The following is a 21180-nucleotide window of genomic DNA, read 5'->3' as shown; positions in this document are numbered from 1 at the left end:
AATGGTCTTTCTCCTTCTTTCTCTTGTAGGCTGCAGCATCTGACTTACTATTTATCTTTTTAATGGTTTATACTTGTATTACAAGCCCTGAGTTTGCTACAGGGTATTGAGAAATGTTTCACAGCTCATGATGATTCATGGGAAAGTTTGGATAAACTGCTCTGGACTGGTAACTTGTATTCTTTAGGGCAACCTTGGTCTGGGGCAAGACTGCTCTTTCTCATCATCTGCACTTGTAATTGTCTGTGGATAGAACTGTATTAACCCAAATTTAACCACTAGCATGGAGGGAGCTGCAACTGCACTGGTGTTACAGAAACGCTGGACCCAAAGACTCAAAGCTGTGCTTTAATCTGCTGTATCAATGAAGGAAAAGATTAAAATTTTAAGATGAATCTGTGTTCATGTCCAAGATGTCCAAATTGCTGGCTGCTTACTCCCCTGTAGCAGATTCTAAGATAGCAAAATACCTTAAAAATACTTATAATTGAATCAAGGCAATAAGTAAGCTTTTTTTTTTCTTTTTAACTGTGGGCAGTTTGTATTATTCTCTCTTTACAGTGGATTTCTGTTGAAAAAAGTACAACCAACTTCTGCCATGTTAACATGTTACAGAAATGTTCTTTTATTTGCAATTCAAATGGAATAATTTTAAACTTTAAATCATTGTTGTCCATCATGGTGTAAGGAATGTGAGTGGAGTATATTAAATGCTTTCAGCATTCTGTTGAAATGCCTGCAGCTGTCTTAGGAAATGTCAGTATTACTGATCTATTTAAACATTGGTTAGGTTGAAATGTTGGTTAAGGAAACTTACAATATGATACTTTAAATCAGCCAGTCTTGACACCTTCAACTTACTTTTGCAAGGGTTTTATTCTTTTACTGACCCATATTGCAGTAATTTCTGTTGGGCTGCTTCATTTCTTATGGAACTGAAACACAGAAAGTCGTGGAAAATTGAACCCAGAGCAGACAAAAATGAAAAGATTTTACTTTTTTTGTGTGTATCATAAGCACTGTATGAAAGTGATATTCTGATTTCTTTTCTTAATTATGGACACAAATTAGCTTCTCCTCCTTTATTTTGGAATCTGTGCTGTTTTGTGCTACATGATGTCCTGTCCATTTGAGATATGGAGACAATTTATTGGCTAAAGCATATGATACAGCAGGAAAAAAAAAAGGTCATGGCTGATGCATTTTAGATCTAATTTCCTGTATTGCTTCTGTATTTAAAAAATCCATGTGAAAGTATGGGAAGCAATGCAATAACTGCACACAAGTAAGTACCAAGCCAACAGCTGTGTTTTCTAAGAGTACAGCCCTGCAACTGGAATTGGGAAAAATAAAACTTTATTGTGGATTTGGGGAGAAATGGAAAACAGTACTAATCTAAAAATAATTTGTCTTTTTTTCCCCTCAGTTGGGGAGAATAAGATTTTGCTGCCTTTACTCTCTCTGGAAAAATAGAGCTCCTTCTGTTTTTTAGCAGTACTGCAAAGCTGATTCAGAGATGCAAACAGCAATGAAGAGTGTTATTCCACACTAGAAAGGCTTTGTATGGGGAGTTACTTATAGTAAATAATTGATCTAACAACTAGTTTGGAAAAAAGGAGGAATTTATTCAGTCTGGAGCACAACTTGGATGCAGAGATGGTGCTGGGCCAGAACCTTGGCCTCTCTTTGTGCAGTCCCAGTGCCTGCCCACCTGATCCTGCAGCCTGGTTGTTAAAATCCAGTGGAATGTGCTTTTCTGCAGGCTGAGGAGCTGTGCTGCATCTGCAGGGGGCTGTAAGCAGGTGTGATGTGCGAGGCTGTCCCTGGAGAGGAGGAGATGGGGGTGAGGCTGTGCTGAGCTGAGCGTGTGCCCTGCACGGAGCAGCTGGGTCAGGGAGCCTGTGCTCCCCTTGCAGCCTGCCAGCAGCAAGGAAAAGCTTCTTGTTCCCCTGTGGGTGCCCCTGCAGGGGCTGATTTACATTTTTTAGGCAGCAGGAAATACTGGAGACCTTCCTACTGGGGTGATGCCATGATGATTTTTTGCCTTTTCTTTTATCTATACCTCTTATGTATTCTCAGTACCCTTAGCATGCATACTTGTAATTTCCTAAACCCTGGTGTTTTAGCATAGTCCTGGTATTCTTTTAGGCCAGAAGAGCAAACATCCCAAAGACCTCAAAGCTGGAGGCCAGCAAACCCTAATCTACCTTAAAAAACCAAGGTCCTCTCTAAAACACATCCTGTAAACTAGGATTAAACCCATCTAGGGGGAGTACTTTGGGATAGGGAGAAGTCATGCTATTCATTCAAGCCTCTCATCAGGGCATCTTTGTTAGATGAGCTAATTTACAAAATCTATAAAATTGTATCCATGATCTGCCATGTGTGTGCATTTTGGCATGTTCCACCTTGGCAAATTGTTACACCATAAAAATCCTTATTAAAGACCCAGGTAAAAACCCTTTATCCCTTAATGTGCCTGGCTCCTAATTTTAGAATCCAAGCAAAGGCATCAGTGGGGCTGGTGAAGGGAATGGCTTACCAGAGCTTTGTCAGGAGACAGCCACACCTGGCACAAGAGGGCAGCAAGTCTGCTGGCTAGAAAAGGAACAAATGGCTGCGGGAACATCAGCTCAGAGGCTTTTCTGGTCTGTTTGTGCCCTCGTTGGTCCATAGATGAGACAAAAGTGTTTGTCAGAGACCTTGTTTAGCCTGGTGGATGGTGTGTCAGGGCAGTTTGGTTGCTTTGCTCCATTCTGGAGGGATTTAGGCTCTGCTTGATGGAAAGTGTGGATTGCAGGAGCTGCCTGTCCTGCTGTACAGGGCAGTCCCACACTGTGAGGTCCTTTGTAGCCTACTCTTGCTTCTCTGTAGGATATACACAGCTATATATCTTTATATGTATTTATGTGTGCGGGTTTTACAGCTCTCCTGTTGTAGCAGTCTTTAGTGAATGAAGATTCACTCATAAGATTCTTCTTGGCTCTTCTGTATTTGCTGGGATAGAAGATATTTCAGCATTCAAGTCTTTGTTGGCTTGAAAATCCATCTCCATGTTAAATGACTGTATTTCATATAGTAAATTTGTTATAAAAGCTTACATATGTGCCTGGAATGCAAGCTGACCTACTTAAAGCTACAGCCCTTCCCAGCTGTGCTAGATGGATCCAGAGATGTGTGTTCATCTTGCCAAAATCAAAACCCTTTTTTGAAAAGGTGCTTTTTCTTAGACAGAAAGGATAAAATGGTGATTTTTTTTTTTTCTATTTAGATCTGATCAGCTTTGATTTCCTGTATTAGGTTTCTAGACTTTGTGCTTCCTAATGTGATCTTAGAATAGTAAGATTTACTTCTTAGTTGTGGAGGATGGAGTTAGTATTAGCATTTATAACGTGAGCTCTCTTGCTGACAAACTTTCTTCATTCCCTCACTCTTCCATTCTCCTTTTCTTAAGCTGCTTACTTTTGTCATGCAATTTTTCCTTTGCTTTCAATTATAGCTACAAGATTCATCAAAAGTAAGGGTGGTAGAAATAAATTGTGAAGACATTTTTCAGCCAAACAAACAGCATCTTTAAAGAGCTCTGGTTTAATTCTACTGTTTTCCTAAATAATCAAGTGGATCAAAGGGCAGGGGGATTTTTATTATATTTTGTATACTCTGCATTACTGTCATTTATAGCCTCAGATTAAAAAGTACCATCTTCTGTGCACTAGACCTTTATAGAAGTTTAATGAATATAGGAGTTTGTTGAATACAGAAAAGACCAAATTAGAAGGAAACAGGGGAAACTAATCCTTCTTTTTTTTCTACCTTCTGCAAACCAACTTCACAGTAATGTGTCTGCAGCTTTGGCTTCTGTGCACTCATCCTTCAGCTGCTGAAGTCTGAAGCTGCTGAAGCTTGAGTTGTTATTTATTTTCTACAGACCTATATTTTCATTAACTAGGAAGTAGAAAACATTAAAAGTGAATCAGGAGGCCATTGCTGATTTTGATTGCTACCTTTTTTTTTTTGAGGTTTGGTTGCTAATGCCCTGGGAGTGAAAACTGAGGAGCAGGAACTGATTAGAAAATGGAATTTAAAGGAACCTCAAAAATTGCATTTTGACAAAGCACCTGTTTTCTGTGGAGGGAAAAATACTTCTGTGAGGAAAGTGGTCTTGTTTCAGCCTTCCAAATCAGGATTTTGAGAGGGAAGAAGGAGAGAGGTTCTCAGTTTTCTTATGGTCATAAAAGGTAAAACAGGTCACATTGTGTTACATTGTCAATCATGTCAGGACTGTGAAGTCTCAGAGAGACAGAGCAGTTACCCATAATTCAGGTATTTGGAAAATAATGTATGCATTGTTAACAAAACAACAAAAAATAATGAATCCTTCTTTTTCTGCATACTAATAAATTCCCTTGGCAAGTGATTTTCTCACTCAGCAAGGGATTAGGGAGAGCTTGAACATGTCAGTCATTTTGCTGGATATGCTTTTGGAAAAGGAGTATGATCCACTGTGCAACCATCCCCCAGCAAAGTGGCCAAAGGGGAAAAACACCTTCTCTGGGGTCTGGAAGATCTAAATCTTAATTCTGTTCAGTCCACATCAGTGAGTTGCAGGTCAGAGTGGAGTTTTGGAGCTTTTTCTGATCTCTTCAGTAATGACCTGTTATTAATGCTTAGAAATAAATGGGAACAAATATATTTTGTTTCTCACTAAGTTTCAAAGAGGTGATGTTAGTATCTGTGTGAAGTTTTCTACCACATCATCCTTGCAACTGGTGAAAAAGTGGTTAGCACAATTAGAGTTGGAAATAAAAGTTGATGAGGAATGATGGGGTAAGTCTTTCCTGGGCTTTGTTTACTGCTCAGTGCTGTCTGTGCAAGGTCTCTGCTGCTGGCACTCACTCTCCTTTTTTAGTGCATCATTTGCATAGACATCGAAAACCTTTTTCACTGTGGGTTTTGAGACTGGTTATCTTTTCCTTTGTGTTTAGTCAGTTTTAATTGTGGAAGAAAATATTTTTCCTTCTCATCTCCTGTTTTAATTGAGGTTGTAGCCTAAACAACTGCTTGTAATTTAGAGGCAAACCAAATAATGCTGTTCCTTTTGCTGTACCATTTTTCATGTGATAAATGAAATAGCCATGTTGCTGTTAAAAACAAACAAATAACCAGCACTAACAACAAGAAAACCAAACAATATACAAACATCAGAATCTGTGCCCTTCTGGTTTAGTGAGGCAGGCAGGATTGGCACTGTTCCTTTGCTCCCAGCACTCCTGCCATTGTTAAAGGTGAAATATTTGTTATTATCATCTTGTCAGAACTGTCAGCCCACGAAGCCAGACGGGTGGTCAGTGCAAGAAACTTTATTGGCTGTTTCTGTCCTGTGATGCACTTTAAAACACGTGCTTGTCAAGGAGCAAGTGTTCACAGAGCTTGGATCAGAGTCATCTTAGCAATTGTGTAAAAGAACTCTTCATAGCCACAGTTCTTATGTTTCAGTTCTGGATATTATTTTTATTATCTCTGCAATTTCATCTGTAATAATTGTGTCTCATTATTCATGTTTTGGAAACACTAGGATGATATTCTTTAGAAAAAACCAAACCCCAAAATGTTTATTTCTGTTCCCTCTGTAGAGTATCTAGTGTAACAAAGCATGTTACCAGTCAAGAGTGACAGCAGCAGTGTTAGCTGTTGGTGATACTGCTTTGTTGGCATTGATTCTATCAAATGACAATATTCTTGAGTAAAAGTGAGAGTCCTGAAAGCCTTTGGGCCAGCACATAGAGGAAGCCTTGCCTTTTCTGAAGGCTTTCAGTAGTGAGGGCCTCTAGCTTTGCAGGCCTACTCTAGGAAACTTGTGACAAAATTAATATTCTCTGCCAATTCTCAGCACTGTTGGTGGGCTGTGCTGTTTCCAGTGACATGGAATTTAGGCTTACAGTCACCCATGGTGTCAGCAGGAGGATGCAGAGGTCTGCTTGCCATGGCTTCATTCACAGCATCACTGTATTTTCTCTTTTTCATCCCTGATCACTACAATCATCAAATTACATTTCTGTTCACTTTCTGTCAGATGCACTCTTTAGACTAAGAAATATTGTATTTGATGTGCAGTAAATCCATAAAATCACTTCCTTTTTTTTTTCTATCTGGGAGCAGAACAAAGCCACTGCATTTTCACACTTGGCTCTTTCTGGAGAGGGTGAATGAATTCAGAGTTTCTCTTTTGGAAAACACTCCATTTAAATCATTGCACACAACTGAGCACAACAAACAGTTCTAGGAGAACATAAAAGCAAGAAAGCCACTTCTCACCATCAGTCATTGTTGAGAGAGGGAGTGTGAAAAATCTTGAGTTTCCGTCCTTTTTGCGCTATTCCCACTTGCAGTCTTCATTTCAGGGGAAGAAGTATTTTCAGTACTATCACTCTCATCTCTTGAATTCTTAAAAATATTTAAGAGTTAACAGAAGGTGATGTGAGAAAATGCTAGAACTGTAACTACAAAATCCTTCTGTAGGTGCTAAAAGCCTAAAATCAAAACCTTACTCTTGAAGGAAGTGCTGGTACTCAGTAGCTAAGGAGAGGAGTTATTTATATAGCCCTAGACTTCCATTTTCTTTGGAATGAGTAGCTCATTATGGGGTTGGGGGGACACCTCATGGAGTACAGCAGTGAGGGTAAAAACTAATCATTGTGATTTTTACCATGCTTAGAAGTAATACTAACACGGGTTATATAAGGATTTCTCTTTCAAGAGTTGGACAGTTTGGGTTTGGAGAGGGAAGAAATGCTTTAGATGCTTCTCTCATCAGTTAATTATCAAATATATTTTATTTTGCAGTGCAGAAAGTCATTGATAAATAAACTTGTTTTTCTTAACCATGTCTTTTAAAAACAGAGCAACTCAAACTTCTTTGTTCATAGAAGATCAGTACCAAATCTTTGACTTCCTCAAGTTTGGTGGTCAAGGAGAAGTTTCTGAATGTGCTCCTCTGCTGTCCCCAGGAATGGATTGTGCAACTTAGGTATCTCTTTTCTTAATAGGGACCTGGTTGAAAAGCAGGAATAGACATAGAGCCTTTAAGAAAGGCTCACTCTATGTCTATTCCTGTCTTTCTATGTCTTGCACACTTGTTGTCCTGTGACTGTCCTAACAGAAGCTTTCAGGAAAGACCACTTTGGTGGATTTGTGTCTGCTTCAAGAGTGAAAAACCAAAGTTCTTACTTACTCTTTTCTTTGCACACCAAAATAACTTCATGTAATCTCTGTCCTTAAGCAGAGGAAGCTGCACTAGAACTGAAAACCTCCACCCACTAAACGGATGTTTCAGTGGAATGTTTCACTGGCACTTTCCAGAGGAAACTCGGTGAATTAATTCAAAGACGATGTTCAGCATTGGAACTGGAAGTCAGGGAGCAGCTGGGGAGATTCCCCAGCTGTCTGCTGGAGTCTCACCCCTTGCACTGACCCTGAGCTGGCCAGGAGCAGCTTTGGCTCATTGGCAGTAAATGACAGTAGGATGCATGAGCCTGGTGAATTGAAGGAACCACTGACTGGAAATTTTGGGTCATGAGCTGATTGTGGGGGGATATGTAGCAATAGCTCAGCTTGCTAACAGAAATAAATTAATAAAAGGCCTAATTTCAGACCTAAGTATATTTTTCTTCTCTTTGATTTCTTGGTGAAGTGTCTTTTCTGGCTGTGGAGCAGTCAAATAAACCCAATTAATATAATAATCAGGTAAGAGTAAAGCATGAGCATTTTCTTGTAAACTCCATTTCTGTGAACCAAGTGAAAGCTTCTTTTGGAATTCACTGTTCTCATGACTGAGGTTTGGGGGTTGTCTGATTTACCTTCTATAGCAAAACTCAAGGCATAAATATCTTTTACTTCAGCTTATGTGTTGCTTACCTTGAGGGGTGGGGATGTTCTTACTCCTAAATGAGATTTTTTTTTTTTGAATTAGCATAGTTTGTTTCAGAAATTTTACTTGAAAAGTGCACTTTACCTAGCCTGAATTATCTTGAAAAACTCATCTTCTAATTTTTACCCTCTGTATTTCTGTTTCAATACTTAAAAAAAAAGGAAGAAAAAACAATGCATTTTCGTTTTAAAAACAGACTTAATTGCTTCTGGATTACAAAACTTTTCTAACGCTATTGATTAGACCATTTTGAGTGTAATCCAGATGGAGATTAACATGGGGAGAGCTAATTACCTCTTTTAAATTGCAGGTTTTTTTGTTCCTTTAAAATAACGCTGTGTCTTCTCTTTGATTTTTGTCATTGGCAGTTGAAAATGTAAATGTTGAAGTAAAACTAACTTTGAAGGCAGAGAGACAGGTGTGCTTTTTCAACAAATTGATTACAAATGTATCAGACACCTGTTGTTTGATTTACGTGGCAGAAAAGAGCAAATATTTTCTTGTAACTCAGTTGGGAGTGTGGCTGGATAAGATTATCTGCTTGTGCTGGAGAGGGAGGATAAGACAAGAAAAACAACCTTTTGTTTTGTTTAGAAGCCCTTTTGGTTAAACAGTCAAAACAATATTGAAATTGCTGCGTTGAAGGAAAGCATTTTCCTCGGGGATAATCCTTGGGAAAGGCAGGGGAAAGGTGGGTTGGCTTTGAGGTTCTTTGCAAAGATTTTGCCAAGGGGCTCTGCATGGGCAGCAATCATTGTTCTCTTTGGTGGGGAGCTGCAAAGTTCCCATCCCAGACACTGGTTTGATAGTTAACATTTAGGTTTCCTACGAAATGCAAATTCAGAGGTTCTCTAAAAGCAGTTGCAGACTTTCTGTGGTCTTTGGCATTTTGTCCCAAACACCTGCCACGAACCAGAGACACGCTGCATCTTGCATCCTGTGTGAAAGTGAAAGGAGAGGGTGGGGAGCCAAGGAACACGAGAGCCCAAGAGGAGACAAAGCAGCCTTGCCCAAAGCACATGTTAATCAAAGTAGATCAAAGGATATGATGTCAGTTTATAGAGGAACAGGTCAGGCAGGCCCAGGTAGCTCAGGAAGCAGGATACTGATTATTCCCAGGAGAAAGTCAGGTATAGGGTTACCGCGCCACGGTGGAAAGTCAGGAGGTCAGAACTTGCACAGCAGCCACGTCCCCTGGCTGGAACAGCTCAGCTCCTCTCAGGGGAGTTCATAATTCTGTGGAAATGGGAGAGAACGAGCCCAGTGCAGCGAGTGCAGCCCAGCCAGGTAAGCACACGTGGAATGCTGTGCTCTCGGGAGCTCTGGGGCATCCTTGCCCTGCGTGTGGGAGCTTGTTCTGCTGCCGGCTGTGCAGCGTGTCCACGCGAGGGGACTTGTCCTTGCATGTGTTTTGGGGAGAGGAGGAAATCCGCATCACTCATCTCTGCAGTGCATTATTTAAAAAAACCTCACTGCTTGCATTTAGGAGGGCAAGGAAAGGTCTGATAAGATCGTGTAAGCATTTGGCACTGTACTGTCAATAAAGGTTGCTTTAAATTTAAGGTGATCTGTGGGTGTTGAGGTTACTGTTCTGTAGCTTTGTTAAACCTTCTGCAAATGCTCGTAGGGTAGGAGGTGCTTTGCACAACTATTTTGCACAAATTTGCTGCCTGGTGCCTGTGAGCAGGGCATGGCAGATGCAGGGAGATGAAGGATGTTGTTTCTGTTTAGCATTCGTGCCTTATTTCAGCTTGTTGCCTTTGTGTTGTTTTCCTTTTGTGGGTTGTGCTGAGGTTACACCAACACATGCATGCAAAACAGCCCTTGTGGGCACTTGTGTGACTAACTGTAAGAACAGAGTATTCTGTCCTAGGTATTTTAAATTTTCAGTAGAATCCTGAATGCAACACTTCATAAATCTTGCTTAGTCCTTCTTTTGCAACATTAATGTCAAGTTTTTACTTTGAGAAAGAATGTTTTCCCAGTAGCCCTTTTTTCTTTCAACAGGCTGTTTTAACATCCCAGAAAATATTATCATCCTGGGGAATTATTCCATTATTTTGTCTTCTTAGCATTCAGTGGGTTTTTTCTCCTGACATTCAGCCCATGCTTTTCTTTTGCTTGACTTTACCAGTTTCTTCCTGGCCTCTTTCTCATTCTGCATACAAGGGATATATCTTTGTGTCTTTTTTGTGTTTTGCAAGAATCCTTAAACCACTGTTAAATTTTCAAAAGGTTTTCTGGGAGCTGGAGTGGTAACTTTCTAGTCAGTGACAAGGTGTGTTATTATTTTTCCTTGAAGTTATTCTTTATATGCATGCATGCATGTAATCCAGGGTTTCAAATGTGTGTCTCAGATTTCCATATTTTGTAGGGAATAACTCCATCAATGCTGGAGCAGGTTTAGTTCACAGAGAACTTCTATTCCACTGCCTTTTTCCTCTCCCTCTCTCTCTTTTTTTTTTCCCTGTATGCTAATAATTATGTAGGAATGATCCAGAAAATATATGGCAGCAAATTAGATTTTGATCCATATTTTAATATTGAGTAAAGCAGCAGGAATATTCAATGCTGTACAGGTCTAAATGCCATTTCAGGCATGGTAATGAAAGAATTGGAATTGTTTCTTTCTCTCTCTCTTCATTCAGGTTACAAGGGTTTGCTGCTCAGAAGGTTGTCCAGTCTAACTCAAATCTTACTTTTTGTGCTGTACATGAGGAGCTATTTCACTTCTGCCAATATAATTACAAATAAAACTGATGGAAAATATTTTCAAGCATGTTGTATTTTATACAGGTCTTTTGGGAACTATGATTGTGATTCTGGCTTAATTCATGCCTTTTCTCCATTAGCCTAAGTGAGCTTAGTCAAATGGAATTCCTCTTGATTTGCACTATGGAAATGGGACAAAAATTAGGGCTGCACAGTAATTCTGGCTTTAAAAAAAATAAATATTCTGTGTGCACACATGCACACCCCCAGTGTCATTTTTTCAGTTGCCATCAACCTTATTTCCATGTGTGCTTGTTTTTAGAAACTGGCCCAAATAATTGGTGATTCAACTGGCATTTTTTTAAGGAAAGAAAGGTGCAAAGATTAACATTACTCAAGATACCTGTCAAAACCACTGCTAGTGAGACAACTTGGGTTCCTTTTCATATTATTTATTTTTAGAGAGCTTTGAGGCTTGTGTGAATTACTAAAGGTGCCAGATTGACAGCCCTGGAGGCTGGCTTCACTTATTCATTAGCAAAAGAGGTGCGGCCTGGGCAGCAGGTGCACAAACCTTCTTGCTCTGCTGTACCCATGGCTCCAGTTCTGCTGTGGAAAAAATCCCTGGTTTTGAGGATCTAGGGTTTCAGTCCTGCTCCCTCCCTGCCTTTCCCTGCAGCATTTTTCTCTAATGGTGTTGTGATGATTAGGCTGGAGCCCTAAAGACTACGCAGAGCCCTTTATTTGATTTCCCCCAGCAGCCGTCAGATGGGGAAGGAGGCTCGGGGCTTACATAAGTCAGTAATTCTCGCCATCTGGTCAATCAGGAAATAGAAGGTCACTCTGCCGTCACAGCAGTTTTGTTTTGCACCAAGTACAGTAAGCCCAGAGAATAAATTAACTCTTGGTTCCGTTCCTTGTTGTTTTGCTGCTGCTGGCAGTGGTTCAGAGCCCCGTTCCCGCAGCCGGGGTGTGACAAGTGAAAAGAGCAAAGCTCTGAACAATGGGGCTGTGCCTGCCAGTCATGGATTGATTCCTGGTTCAGGCAGTGCACTGAGAGCCCTTCAGAAATGCACTGAAGCTCACCAGGGGTACCTTGTACTTTTGTGGTGCTTTGGGATTTGCCCCTCTTTTGTCCTTGTTGGGTTTTTTCCTTTTAGAATCAAGATCCATCCCTTCACACGAGTTGTTGTTTTCAGTCTTCTCATGAATTAAGCACTGTTTACTGGAGAGAGTGACAATGTAAGCCCCACAAGATGCAATTACTGTAAATTTTAATTTGATGACATTGTACATGAGTTATAATTGATTTTACACTGTATTGTGCTGCTAGATGATGGTAGCAGCTTTGCTGGCTTGCTAAGTGTGGGTAATCCGTGCTTGCCTCTGGCCCACAGAGGAGAGAGCTGAATCGAGAAGTTCAAGTTAATGAAGCTTGTTCTTCTGGTTCTTGAGAGGCACAAGTGAGTGAGCAAGAATGGGGGAGTCATATAACCATTATTAATAAATCATCATAGAAAATTTGGGTTTTCTTCAGGGCTCCCTTATGTGCTGTTTATTAATGTAACCTAAACATTTTTATAACTGGTTTCATTATATATATATTTAATATAAACATATTATTAAACAGCTGCATTATTTCTAAAAGCAGTTCCCAGCAAGTTCAGATTCCCTCTGTAATTAATCTGGGCTTTGGATGAGCTCCGAGTGTGTTCCTTAGGGTTTGTTCTTGTGTTCTGATGTTGATTTTTAGATCAATATATATGTAGTTTCATGAAATATTTACAGACCAGGTCTAAAAGAAGCAACTACTACTTTTTGCTGAGAGAGGTGGTAGGAAAATATCGAGAGCCTGCATAAAGATCCTGGTGTGCATGCATGGATCACTGGGAATTGAGAAGGGAATGTCCCAGAAAGCAAATTTCAGACTCAGCTGTCTTTCTTGCTTCATGGCTACCATGTCTACCCTGCTTCCTAGGCTACAAGAACAATTTCCTTTCAGGTTTGTGTTTTTGAGCCCGACTCTACACAATGCTAATGAATGCTTTAATCAGCTGCAGTTATTAACTGGGGGTTCTCTCACAAAAGGTGGCAATTCTGAAGGTGAATTGTCAAAGTGCTTCCTCTCCCCTTGCTGTTGGATGACCTCAGCCCTGCAAGTCGAGGTTTGCTCTCTGGACAGTTTCTGACAGAACATCACCAGGTCCTTTTTTGGCTCTTTTTGAATGATAATAGCAAGGGTTTCCTGTGACAGCATTTCTTGCACAGCTTGGCTCTATTCCCCAACCAGGTACAGTAACAATAGGTAATTTAAAATAATTCGTTTTATTGCTGCCTCCTGTAGATTTTTGACTTTCATTTCAAAGTGGTGAATCTAGAAAGCTGGAGAAGTATGTTCTGATCACTATCCTGGTGCTGTGAAAAATACAAGATTTAAATAGTCCCGCAGAGCCATCAGCAGCTGGAACAGCACAGAGCACTCTTTTTTCTTCAGCTGAAGCCATTTGAACATTTTCAGGGTGCTTTTAACTCTTTTATCACAGGAATACCTGGGCTTTTTTAGCTTTCATTTCCCAGCTCATATGTGCTCACAAATCAGGAGTTGAGATTTCAGTTCTACACAAATACTATCACTAATAAAAGCATATTAAATCTGAGAAAACTGCATAAATTGAAGCATGATAAGAGGGAATCTGTTTGCAATGGTGAAAATTGACCACAAAACTGGATATCAAGCCCAAGACTTTCAGCTCCAATCTGCTTGGTGTTATTGTTGTTTTGCAGTCACAATCCTTTCCAGTTCTTAGAGGTATGTTGCAGATGATTGCATCCTAATATGTGTGCCTGAAAATGAAGCAAGATAGCAACATCTTGCTGCAATAAGTAAAACTGAAATTGAAAACATTGTAGATGTACAGCAAAAGGATGATGTTTGCAAAGTGTTTAAAAAGTTTTCCTCATAAAGCTGCTTTGAACTTTGAAATTCTACCAAATGTAAGCCCTTGTCAGCAGCAGGGTCTGTCAGATTCATTGCTTGCCACGCTAGGGAAGTGATCCAAGGGAAGTTGTTGGTTTTTTCCCCCAATACATCATTGTTCAGTGTGTGTGGTAAGGGTTATGTTTGTTTTGGCTGCTCCTGCACCTCTTTTTCTGAAAGTCAGTCACTTACTGGAGAAAAGCAAAGAGCGGAGCTTGGCGCGGGGGGAATATCAATGTGGTCTGAGCAGCCCAGGCAAAGGAAACTTGGTTTTATGTAAACTTCTTATGCAGATATGAACTAGTTCATAAACTAAAGAGTGCTCTGCATTCATAGCTGGCCCTGACAAGCTCTCTTTTTTCCTCCTTCTTCAAGTACTGGAAGTTTTCTGGAAGTGGCTGGAAATTTTTCCATCTCTTTACAGGGATTTCATTCCGTAGTCCTAGTGGAAAAGGTGGTGATGGTGAGAGGTTTTATTTTATTTTTTTCCTTTTCTTGAAAAAACAGCATCTCCACTGATCATCAGCACAGTGGAGCAGTGTCCTAAATGCTATCATGCCTTGCAATGAGTTCTTGAGATGTGTTTTTTAAAGACAAGTGAGGCTGGGTTTTTGTTGCAATGTCATTCTGATCCAGGTCTTTAGGATTTTTTTTTCCCTAAGTGTTTGGTTTTGTGTTGGGGTTTTTTTTTTTTTTTGGTTCTGTTTCCCCCCTGCCCCCCTCAAGGCCAGGTCTTTTAATTAGTCTTCTCGTTATGGGATATATAGGACTGATACCAATAACTGTAAAACTGTTCATTTTGCATTTAGTCAGCAATCAGAGAAGCAAGAAGGATTGACTTCATGTACATCGGGCACGTAGCTAGAAATCATTGCAAACCAACAATGAACTTCAAAGAGACTTATCTTCTTCCCTCTTGAAAAAAATGCATGTTGGGGCTTTTCACTCAAATTTTAAAATTCTGTGTGTTTTAGAGTCCAGTGTCATGTTTCAGCTGTGGAGAGCCACAGGTACCTTTGGGCCTGCCTGGTACCAAGGGTCAGCTCTTTTGGAGTGTTGCTGCAGCTGCTTCTGCCTTTTTCCAGTTTTATGTTTCTGGTTAAATTTTGGTTGTATCCTGAAGCTCCCTTAGCATTCAGAAGAACAAAAAGCGCAAGCTAAAGGTAACTAAATCCATCCCTGTAGAAACAGCTACAGAAAGTGGAGCTGTGCTTTTTAGCCCAAATGTTACTTGAATCCATAGTGCTAGGAATAATAGCTGGCTTTTTCAATTTATAGATATATTCATCTTTTTCTTCAAGTAGTGCTTTTAAAAGTGGCATTTCTGCTGTCTGTGTATGCTCAGATTTTCTGTGCCTTCATAACACAATTAAGTTTACCACATTTTATTCCTGCTAGCCTTGCAAAGAGGGACTGAGTCAGACTGTATTTGTTCTTGTGCCTCATCAGCAGAAATGTTTACCAACTTCTTTTGCTTTATTTGTGAAAATGCAATGAATGGGGTTGCCCTGGTATCAGGAGGGTTTAATTTGGTTTGTGTTGTTATTAGCCTTGATTGAGACACAAGCAAGAAATAATCCAGTTACTCTTCCACTGCCCAGGGATGAGTTTTAGGGCTGATAGCAAATAAATACATCTCTTTTCACTTATAAACCAAGTCTGTTTGACCTGATAGTTACAGCAAACCCAAGCCCTGGGATGGATGTGCAGGATTGTTGTTTCTCCATCCTTATGGAAGTGCAGTTGTCCTTGATCAACTCTGCTCTCCTCTCCTTTGCTGTCTGTATGCCTTGGGAAGAGGAAAGCATAGGCAGACTCTTGAGGTTATAAATATACAGCCATTCCCATATGGCAGTAAATGTAATTTAAATTACCATATATTGCTCCAGCTCCTGGCAGCACCAGTGACTCTGGGACCTGGCACCCCCTCCATGGAGGAAAGGCATGGTGAGCTCTGAGGGACTGGAAATTCAGTTCTCTGGCACTTCATGGGCATTGTGGCCACCTCCTGTAAACTGGAGCACAGCTTAACTAGCAGATAATTATATAAACCCTGTCTTCTGCATGCCTGAACAACAAAATGTTTGTAATTCCTGCTTTCCTGATATAGAGAATTCTTTCCTAGTTACTGTTTCTATACTTACCAGATTACATGAAAAAAGCATAAAATCCTTTATATTATCCATAAACATAATAACAAATGCTACACTATATAACTTAGACTTAGTCAATAATTCTAGACTTAGCCTGAGGGGCTGAAGAGAAAATTATTCCTGTTACAAATTTTAATTATGCCATAAACTCTGGGAAATAGCTATTGATCTTCAGCATCTGGCATCAGAAATGTCGCCTGCTTTTTCTGGTTATTTAGTTTGTCAGTAGCATTGTCATATAGGATAAAAATAAAAAATGTCACAGGAGATGAAGATGCACCATATGCAAATGAGAATATTTTGGTTTGTTTATGTACTAAAAATATTTTATTGCTGAAGAGTTTTTTGTTTCTTACCAGATTTTTTTAGCTATCTCCAGAGAAATTTGCATTTGAGATGCAAGAAAGCAAATTCTAATTCTATCAAAGACTCTTTCTCACCATGGGATGCTGTAATGTGTACAGTGTGTTTCTTGTCTAAGAGGTACATTTAAAATTGGAATTCAATTAACTTCTCTGTTGTGGAAGAATTATAATTTCAAGGGCCAGATGAGACAAAGGCTGGAACCTTATTTCTGCATTTGTTTTCTTAAACCAGGGCTGTTAGATGATGACTGTTAGTGTAAAAATTTTAAGTGACACTTAAAATAGTAACCTAGAAATTCTGATCTGCTCTGAAATCAGTGGCTGTGTGGCACAGTGAGCTCTTACTCAGATATAGCAGAGGAGAAGGAAAAGCTTTTAAGAAGTTTGAATTGTAGAGCAGGATGTACTGAGAACAGAACTAGAAATGCAGACCACCTTTCTAATCCACATTAGGCCTAGAGCCCAGTGTGTTGTTTGGTGCTTGGTCTGTATGTAATCCATGAGGTTTGGTGGTAGGTGATGCCCAAAAACAGTTTCAGGTGACTGGAAATACAGGCTGGGCTCCAGTGAAACTCGAGTTCGGGTGTCCTTGTAGGCAGGGTAACATAAAGCTCCCTTTCTTTTCCCATGTCCAGAAGGGTCTTTTGGAGACACTGCTTTGAGGCAGATGAGAGGTAGTTTTCCCTGTCCAGGAGAATTGGAGCTACAAAGGGGGAAATGGGTTGGAGAGCTCCAAAGAATTGGCCCTTGGAAGGACAATCGAGGGCAGCTCACCACGGAGACAGAAATAACAGAGGCTCTTCAGGTGCTGAGCAGGTGCCTGGGGGGCCAAAAGCACTTTGTGTTTTCCCTCCAAATGTCTGAAGCAAGGAGGAAATTGTGTGGTGCTGAGAGAAATGAGTGCTGCTGGCTCAGTGCAGAGATAGAGTGAACCCAGTCTTGGTGCCAAGCATTGATGTTAAATGGAAGGGTGTTTGTAAAGCTGTGCCACGGGATTAGAAGGAGCTGTGTAAAGGAGACTCCCAAGAGCTCCCCTGAGAAATACTGCACTTGTTTCCCAGTTACAGCAGGGGATGGGAGCACCTCTGTCCCTTCCTGCTTGGTAATTTTACATAAATTTTTACCTTCTTTTCTTCACCCTGTGGTGAGCCATGTGTTGTGATACATGGCATCTGAAGTTTCTCAAACTTTGTGCACGTGACTGTGACCTCTTACAGCAGAAGTAAACTCAGCAAAGTAGGACAAAGCTGACTTCAGAGGGGCAGCTTGTGGTGGCTGCTGCCAGCTCTTCGGCAGGAAATCGCTGCCTTTTAGAGTATCTGCCAGTATTGATGCTCAAACTTCCTGGCTGACTTTACTCAGCCTGGCTTTGAGCAAAAGGGATAGAAACAAATACCACTGAGGCTTGCAGGCATTTGAGGTGGCCAGGCTGACAGGTTGCACTCCAGCAGGTAAACGGAAGCCTATTAAGAGCACACAGAGACAAAATGTGTTTTGTAAGTGTCAGGTGTTTTTTGGGATGGACCTCAGTGAGGCAGACAGCTGTGGCTGTTTCAAGGACACAGAGCAACCATGTGGTTTCTGAGGATTTCTGTGGCAAGTTCTGACTTAAATGTTTTCATGTAGAACTGAATGTCTAAATGAAAGCTTGCATCTGCGTTCACTTTACAGAGCAGGGCCGAGGTGGCATCTCCATCTGACTGCAGAGCCTTCTCAGCAAAATGTAAAACACTGCACCATCCCCAATTTTCTGTTCTCTGAAGAGCCCTAGCAGAACTTGAATAATACTTTTTTGTCTGCTTCCATTTTCCAAAAAGAGTGAAATGTATGAAATGTGTGCAGTTTTCACAGGAAAAAGGAACCATTGAAATGCCTAGCTCTCTCTAAAAGCTTCCAACAGCTTCTGAACCCAGACCTGCAGTTACCCTTTAGCCATTTATTTAGGCCTTGTACTCCAGGAAAGTTCTGCCATTTATGTGTTCTGCCATTTATTTTGGTGACAAAGGGAAGCTCAATACCCTGAAAAATGTAAGCTCTAATTTTTATATACCTGGATTTTTCTTTCTATTGTTTCTGGCTGGCAGGTCAGATTAGTACTGCTGCCGTACGCAGGAACTTAAAATTCATGTTGGTGTGTCACTGTAGTTACTACACTCCAGCCACCACACCAGAAAACTATTAACTTTCAGTTAATGATAACAGAAAATGTTTTATAATAAACTGTGAAATAACATAATCATCTGCAAAGAGTGTAAAGATTTTATATTAAAAAGCAATTAAACTTTGGGGGGGGTTTGTTTGTTTCTTTTTAACAATTTGTAAGACATGCAATTAATTGGCTTTTGCTTTGGAGGGAGTTTGTGCTTGCTATAGCATGGTGTCTTCTCCAACAATAGATGTCTGCCACTAAATTTTGGGATGTTTACATGCAGGGAAAGGCCCTTTTTCACAGGGAGAGAGTAAAGTGGAAGCTTGCACCCATTGAAGCTCGGTGTCGTGTTGTACTCTGGGGACTCAAAGCCACAGATGAGCAAAGAAGGACTTCTCCAATTTTTGGTTGAGCAGCAGATTTTGTCTGTTGGCTTGAGTTGCCCCTTGTCTTGCTTTGTGCAAATAACTTGGTTCACTTTTTCCCCTCAAGCCTCATTTGAGATCAGCAGGCAGCGCAGGGTTAAACTCCGTCAATAGCTCTCAAGTGCCTTTATCTAAGGAAGGTAAATACCATATCAATATCCCAAGGACTACTGACAAGTGCCTTTGTGGGTTTAATTGGCTCAATTCTAGCAGTAGAGGAGAGTGTTCAAATGAAATGGAAAAAACCCAAGGTCTTCTGTGCAAAAGGTGGGGTTTGAAGGAGCTGAGCTAAAAATCAAGAGGATGTATAAAACTCTGTGAAGGGTGGGAAGTGAAAGCTTGGGAAAGAATGAGGAGCAAAATGAATGTGATAATTGGCCCAGAAAACATTTGTGCTGTAGCTGTGGTCAGTTAGGAAACCTGGCAGCACCAGCCACTTCCCTTTGCACTGATAGAAGCCTCAAATCAGGGAGGAGGTTTCCATCTTCCCCAGGGTGTTCCTTGTTTCAGGACAGACTTTCCCAACACCCATTTGGCCATACGTCCCAAACGCCGTGGGCACTCTACTAATAATAGCATTCTAAACCAGGTTGGAATGTGAGTCTGGATGCAATTTTGTGTGTTCCCTCCTTCCTGTGCCATGTGGAAGATCCAGGGCAGGTTTGTGGGTGAGGGAGGGATTGGTTCCTTCAGTGCCCAGTAGACAGCAGTAAAGTGAACACTTTTTATCTTGTGCTTCATAGTTCAGTGTCAGTCTAAGTAGCTCTAAGCACACGCCAGAGGTGATCCAGAAGTGAAAGGTTCCCTGTATATCACTTCAGTGTTGTTTCTTTTTCTGCTTTATGGCATTTCCAACTCCTTTTATAATGCAAATATCTGTTTGCTTTGTACCTGAATTCTCATGTATTTGCAGGGATTATTTTGGGAGGGTTTTGTAGGTTGGCTTGTCTTTCTTTTTTTTCCTTTCTTTTTTTTTTTTTTTTTTTAATGAGGATGGAAGTTTATCTAGCATAATAATTTGGTATTTGTTTGACTCACGGAAATACTAAGTATTGTAAGATTTCAAACATTTTGGGGAAAAAAAAAAATCTAGCCCCCTAAAATTACTTTAATCAGATATTATCCCAAATACAGTCTTCAGTGTGAAAGCTGAGATTTGGCTTGGAAATGCAGTGTATTGCTTTGTTGATTCTGATATCATTGCATTTTGTATTTTTAAGGTAAGCTGTATCCTGCAGTGTTGGCATGGATGTCTTGGAGTCAGCAAACAGCAGGTGCTGACATCTGGCTCTGCTGAAGGTGGCTCTTCACATCCTTCAGGGACATCTCAGGGGTCCATAAACCAGTCTGCCACTCACCACTGCACTCTCCAGCTGAAGATGAGGGATTCCAGGTTACACACCTGGAAATCCTTGTCCCAGCCTTGCATGGTGGTGCAAGCACAGGAGTTCATTGATCTGTGACCTAAATCCATCAGCACAGGAGTTCATTGATCTGTGACCTGAATCCATGGCTCTTGGAGCCTGGTGGTGGGTGGGAATGTGTGCATGCACAGGCACACAGAGCCCTGGCTTTGCCTACAGCCATTTCCCAGAAATCAGGAGCACTCAGAGCACACTCTCTGCCCACCCTGGGCCCCTCCCAGAGATCAGGGCAGAGACAAACGAGCAGAGCAGTGAGGGAGGGTTGTACAACACTTGGTGCACGTGTTCTGTGGCTGCACACACAGGAGCAGTGGTTAAAGTTCACCATTGTTTATACACTTAGCTTATTACTGAATTCACCTTTGAAAAACTTTGGGTTCACGTGTTTTGCCTTTCCAGTACATGGTTGTATTCCTAACCCAGGAAGTTAGTGGTACATCCACAGGCAATAACATTATTATTTCTCCAGGCATCCACCTTGGTCACAAACCTTTCCTGAATAGTCTGCAAAGGTGGAAGAGGTGTTTTTATTTCTTTAGATCTACCCAAAAGCAAGAGAAAAATCAAACTGATTCTGAGACCAAAAGGAGTCTTAGTGTCTAGATATATGTAGCCTCAGGGTATTGTGTTCCCTGGTTTCTTTTGTTTATGTAAAATTGTAGCTTTATTTCTGTCTATTGCTTTGTATTTAATGCCAACCAAAAGGAAACATTTTGCTGGATTTAAGGTTTGTGTCCCAGTTCTGCAGCGTGGATGATTCCTGCTGTGCTCCAGATGAATGAGGATAAGGTCCAGTAAAACCTGGCTTTTGTCTGTCAGCTGTTGGGTTTAAGAAACTTGGATTGTTCTTTTTTCCCCCCTCTGAGTTTGGTGTCAGCTGCAGCCATTTGAACTGGATTGCATCTTTTATTGCAATTACAGCAAAGCTAAAAGATGCAGGAAAGAAAAATCACCTTCATATTTCAAAAGAGATGTTTTTTAAAGAAAGTGAAATAAAATGGGTTTTCTGTAGTCTCAGAAACAGATGTTTTTTTAAACCAAATCATGA

The 21180-nt window shown here is 40.6% G+C and overlaps 1 protein-coding gene across 2 annotated transcripts in view; it reads left to right on the top strand.

Moving 5' to 3' along the window:
- Positions 1 to 21180, top strand: part of NAALADL2 (N-acetylated alpha-linked acidic dipeptidase like 2) — a 381205-nt gene that overhangs the window by 64770 nt on the left and 295255 nt on the right. Inside the window, exon 1 of one of the 2 annotated variants that reach the window (XM_059855752.1) lies at positions 8979 to 9214. The exons of the other annotated variant lie outside the window; for it this stretch is intronic. Within the exon in view, the coding sequence (XP_059711735.1) occupies positions 9172 to 9214 (43 nt within the window). The 5' untranslated portion in view covers positions 8979 to 9171. Of the gene's footprint in view, positions 1 to 8978; positions 9215 to 21180 lie in introns of those variants that run through there. 2 annotated transcript variants of the gene reach the window in all.

The sequence above is a fragment of the Haemorhous mexicanus genome, chromosome 10 (assembly GCF_027477595.1).
Source record: "Haemorhous mexicanus isolate bHaeMex1 chromosome 10, bHaeMex1.pri, whole genome shotgun sequence".
Taxonomy (NCBI): Eukaryota; Metazoa; Chordata; class Aves; order Passeriformes; family Fringillidae; genus Haemorhous; species Haemorhous mexicanus.
Note: the sequence above shows the minus strand (reverse complement) of the source record. Positions and strands in the feature narration are given on the sequence as shown.